Source organism: Gekko japonicus, unplaced genomic scaffold (assembly GCF_001447785.1).
Source record: "Gekko japonicus isolate JY-2015 unplaced genomic scaffold, Gekko_japonicus_V1.1 scaffold1321, whole genome shotgun sequence".
Classification (NCBI taxonomy): domain Eukaryota; kingdom Metazoa; phylum Chordata; class Lepidosauria; order Squamata; family Gekkonidae; genus Gekko; species Gekko japonicus.
The window spans coordinates 221908-227319 of record NW_015177053.1 but is presented as its reverse complement, the minus strand read 5'-3'; the positions used below and the strand labels follow the sequence as shown (position 1 = coordinate 227319).

Genomic DNA, 5412 nt, shown 5'->3' with positions numbered 1-5412 from the left:
AGAAAAAGCCCAGCAGGAACTCATTAGCATAATAGGCCACACCCAATAGCAGAAACTTATTAGCATATTAGGCCACACCCCTGACAGCACAGCTCATTAGCACATTAGGCCGCACCCCCATGTTACCAGAAGTGTGGTTATCCAGCCACACCCACCTTTTGCTTCTTATTCCGTTTACCTTGTTTGTTGTCAAAACCCAGGGCCTTTTTTTGTAGCAGGAACTCCTTTGCATGTTAGGCCACACACCTCTAATGTAGCCAATCCTAATGAGTCTCTTCTGCTGGGTGTGGCCTATTATGCTAATGAGTTCCTGCTGGATGTGGCCAACTTGGGAGCCCGCCGGAACTCCGTTCCTGTGCGTTCCTGCCCCAAAATAGCCCTGATTCTATGAAATCTTATGCCTTGAATAAAACTTCGTTGGTCTTAAAGGTGCCACTGGACTCAAGCTTTGCTCGTATGATAACAAACTTAACGATTAAACCACTTGCTACCCTATTGTCATAACACCTGCAGCCTCGACCTCCCCAATGTGTGGGCCGGACCTGGCCGCAAATAAAGGTGCCACTGGACTCAAGCTTTGCTCTATGAGAACAAACTTAACGATTAACCACTTGCTACCCTACTGTCACAACACCTGCAGCCTCGACCTCCCCAATGTGTGGGCCGGACCTGGCCGCAAAGACCTCCCCTTGCACCACCACCAAGTGAATGGAAGACCTGCTGCCCTGAAAATCAATGTTCAGGCTCCTCTTCTCCCGGCAGGCCCTCACAGACACCCGTCCTTCCTATTCCCTGCTGAGGCAGCTGTCGCCTAAGCTGGAATTTCAGTCCCCACTGCGCTCTTACGTTTCGTGACGACTCCCTCCAACCGCACGATGTTGGGGTGATTAAACTGGCCCATGATGGTCGCCTCGCGCAGGAAGTTCCACCACGTTGAGTCTGAGTAACTCGATTTCAAGGTCTTGACGGCCACGATGACACGTTCCTTCCCTGCTAAGCGCAGGGTTCCCCGGTAGACCTCCCCGAACTCGCCTGTGGAGCATGCGAAGGAAAGTGGACCGGTTACTAGGAAACAGCGAATGGAGGCCCTCTAGGGTTGCCAAGTCCGACCTTCTTCCCAGTGGGGCGGAATCTTCGGGGTTAGCCAGGACCTTTGTATGACATCATCACGCCACCGACGTTGCATGGCAACGCTCTAGCTTTTGAATAAAACTCTATGGTTTGAGCTCAAATTTACCATAGAGTTTTGCCTAAAAACTAGAGTGTCGCTGTGCAACACTGGCAGTGTGATGACATCACTTCTGGGTGACGTCATTGAACTGCGTTTTGGGGCCTTTGCGGGCAGGGAGGAGCAAAAGTGGGGGAGCCCCCTCCCGGACTGGGGGGCTGGCCAACCTAAGGCCCTCCAAGATATAAATGGCAAGACCCCCAAATATTCCCACCTTCGCCGATAACGGTCTCGATGTTGACAAGAGATGGGTCCAGCTCCTTTGTGAATTCTAAGACTCCCCGGCTGGGATCCTCGTAGGGCTGGAGATCTACATAAGGCTTCAACCAGATCTCATCTGTGAAGAAAAGAAGCAATGATTTGTCTACAAAGATTCCAAGAAGAAGCAAAAGGTCAAAATAGACGAGCATTCTCAACGTCCAGCCTGAAACCAGTGGTCTGGGAAGGTAATCGCATGGAGGTCAATTAGACAGAACCTGCTTTCAAGCAGAAATGTTAGCGGTCACCGTCTGAGATATAGCTGAGACTGTGAATTGCCCCAGGAGGATCTCCACAAGTTGGGTGAGTAGGCAACGATGTGGCAGATGAAGTTCAGTGTTGGTCAGTGTCGGGTGATGCACGTCGGAACAAAAAAAAATTCCCAGCTTCAAGTATAGGCCAACAGGGTCTGAACTTCCTGAGACTGAGAGGGGGAAAGAACCTTGGAATCATAGCAGATAGCTCCTGAAACCAGTGGTCTGGGAAGGTAATCGCATGGAGGTCAATTAGACAGAACCTGCTTTCAAGCAGAAATGTTAGCGGTCACCGTCTGAGATATAGCTGAGACTGTGAATTGCCCCAGGAGGATCTCCACAAGTTGGGTGAGTAGGCAACGATGTGGCAGATGAAGTTCAGTGTTGGTCAGTGTCGGGTGATGCACGTTGGAACAAAAAAAAAATCCCAGCTTCAAGTATAGGCCAACAGGGTCGGAACTTCCTGAGACTGAGAGGGGGAAAGAACCTTGGGGTCATAGCAGATAGCTCAGTGGAAGTTGTCAACCCAGAACAGAATGGGATCCCAAACAGACAACTTTTGGGGTGGGAGAGGGAACACAGCAGCAAAGGAAACGGATCAAGTCTGCAGTATAAATTCACTCGAGGCTACAGCCACAAAAAGAGTCGGCTTGGGGAGCCCAGAGGCTGCACCGCCAGGGATTGTCCAGCCTTGGTCAACTATAATTTAAATCACCAGCAGTGCAATTCTAAGAACCCTTTCCTGAAAGCAAGCCCCGCTGAACAGGCCTGAGTAGGATTGTGAGCAGACCTGTTTAGGATAGATCTCTAGCAGGCAAGGGCTGTGGCTCAGTGGCAGATCAAAAGTCCCAGGTTCAATCCTGAGCACCTCCAGTTAAAAGGACCAGGCAGTAGGTGATATGAAAGACCCCTGCCCAAGAGCCTGGGGAACCATTGCCAGTCTGAGTAGACAATACTGTCCTTCAGTTGACCATACGTCAGATTCAGGTGCTCATATGCAGAATTACTCCAGTCCAAATCCACTGATCTGTATGGACTTAGATTGGAGTAACCCCTGCACAGGACTGCACGGCAGAAATACAAGGAAGGGCACTAAGGCATCCTTGCAGAAATGTTCCCTCTGCCCATCTGGAGGGCCGCACCAAGGGCTCCTCAGATGCCATCTGCCATGCAAGAAACGTGTGCCCTGGTTGAATACTTCATCCTTAAAAGCTTCTCTGCAGAGAAAAAAAAATCTATATGTTGACACTTGAACAGCCATTTTAGAACAGCAGGAAATGCTTCCGGGGTGGTGGGAGAAGGCATTCGTTCTGGTGCCTCATTTTCTCACTTCTAGGCTTTCGAATCTGTTTGTCCTTGCAAACATGAAGCCAGGGGACAAAAACAGATGAGAGTGGGCCATAGGAGTGTGCGTTCGGTATATAGCAAGGTGAATGAATATACCTGAAAAAATACCGAGCCGAATATACCCGAAAAATACCTTATCGGTATTTTTCAGGTATTTATTCAGCTGAATCAAATTAGAGAATCTGATTTGGCTACCAAAGTAGCCATGCCTGAATAAAAGCTGATACTATTTGGTTTTTATTAGGGCGCGGCTAGAAGGCATTTAAAGAGACTGTGGTTTAAAGTTTAAATGCCTTCTGAACTCCATTATAACCTATGGGGATGGTCCCCATAGGGTATAATGGTGACAAATAAATTCAGGTTTCTTGAATATTTACCCGAATCCCAATACAATACCAATATTGGCATTCGGGAATATTCAGGAATAATGATATTTTTCAGGTCCCACAGATCCAAATTGGGGAAAACAATTTTTTTTGCACACCCCCAGTGGGTCACTGCTGAGTGAAAAATTACGAGTCCAGGCAAGGTATCAGCATCCTGCTCTCACCCCAACTTCCCCAATTTTTGACCACTAGTCAACACTAGTGTCTAGTGTTCTAAAATGTAGAGTTGCCAACTTCAGGATGGGAAATTCCTGGAGATTTGGGGGTGAAACCTCGGGAGGGTGGGTTTTGGGGAAGGGAGAGTCCTCAGTGGGGTACAGTGCCTTCCAATGCCTTCCATCCATGGGAACTGATCTCTGTAGTCTGTAGATTGGCTGTAATTCCAGGAGATCTCAAGGCCCCGTCTGGAGGCTGGCAACCCTACTAAAATGGTTGGCAGCCCACTTGGTCCACAATATGTCATGGAGACCTACGTATGGCCCACCCTCTCTTCAGTCGCTCTGCCTTTCCAGATCTTGAAAGCTCACCTCGGTCGTAGCTAGAGTGATCGTGGATTGGCCGTGCTCGGTGATTATAAGCGCGCCTGAAAGGGACAAAAAAAATCAGGATGGAGACAGAAATGGTCTGGGAGGACAGTTAGAAGGCTGCAATCCTGAGCCAGGGCCGCTCCACTGCCACCCTCCTCCCCTGAGATCTCCTGTCTCTACCTTCGCCGGCAGACGATGAGTCCTGCAACCAGACCGATAAACAGCATGATTCCAAAGATAATGGAGACAATCACTCCTCCAGAAGGCACCCCGGTGTCTGCAAGCACAAAAGATAGATGGCTGATGTCATTATAGGAATGAAGTTCATGAGCCAGTGTTTACCATCTCAGAGATTCACCGTCTTTGGATTGCTTTGAGGTTTTGAAATAGCCCTATGCTGTAGAAGCCCATTTACTTAATGCAGTGATCCCCAACAAGAACATAAGAAGAGCCCTGCTGGATCATACCAGGGGCCCGTCTAAGTCCAGTATCCTGTCTCACACAGTGGCCAACCAGTTCCTCTGGAGGGCCAACAACAGGGCATAGAGGCCGAGGCCTTCCCCTGATAAGAACATAAGAAGAGCCCTGCTGGATCAGACCAGTGGTTCATCTAGTCCAGCATCCTGTCCCACACAGTGGCCAACCAGTTCCTCTGGAGGGCAAACAATAGGACATAAGAACATAAGAAGACCCCTGCTGGATCAGACCAGAGGTCCACCTAGTCCAGCATCCTGTCTCACACAGTGGCCAACCAGTTCCTCTGCATGGCCAGCAACAGGACATAAGAACATAAGAAGAGCCCCGCTGGATCAGACCAGTGGTCCATCTAGTCCAGCAACCAGCCAGTCCCAGCTTCCCTTAATCACACTGGAAAAGGAGGTATCTCAGAAAACCCTAGTAAGAATCGTATGTCTGTAGGGAGCTCTTATTCGGAAATAGCAGCCTCTCTGACAGATGGACGCTTGACTCAGAACCTCCCAACACTCTATGGGAGACTCCACGACAACCATTTTTGAGGGAGGGTCAGGTCAGGTGTACCCCACATGGCAGCCATTTTGTGCCTGGCTGCAACTAGGGTTGCCAGCTCCAGGTTGGAAAATACCTGGAGAGTTTAGGGGTGGAGCCTGAGGAGGGTGGGGTTTGGGGAGGGAACTTCAGCAGGTATAATGCCAGAGAATCCACCTTCCAAAGCAGCCATTTCCTCCAGGTGATCTGATCTATGTCACCTGGAAATCAATTGTAATAGCAGATCTCCAGCTACCACCTGGAGGTTGCCAACCCTAGCTGCAAATTCCTCTCTGGTGTAATGGTTAAGTGCATGGACTCTCATCTGGGAGAACAGGGTTTGATTCCCCACTCCTCCACTCGCAGCTGCTGGATGACCTTGGGCAAGCCATAGTTCTGTCAGAGCT

At 49.5% G+C, this 5412-nt stretch overlaps 1 protein-coding gene across 1 annotated transcript in view; it reads right to left on the bottom strand.

Annotated features, from left to right (window-relative positions):
• Positions 1-5412, bottom strand: part of EPHA1 (EPH receptor A1) — a 172880-nt gene that overhangs the window by 12164 nt on the left and 155304 nt on the right. Inside the window, exons 9-12 of the mRNA XM_015428123.1 lie at positions 4181-4277; positions 4001-4056; positions 1443-1565; positions 847-1032 (exon numbers count right to left, since the gene is read on the bottom strand). Of these exons, the coding sequence (XP_015283609.1) occupies positions 847-1032; positions 1443-1565; positions 4001-4056; positions 4181-4277 (462 nt within the window). The remainder of the gene's footprint in view (positions 1-846; positions 1033-1442; positions 1566-4000; positions 4057-4180; positions 4278-5412) is intronic.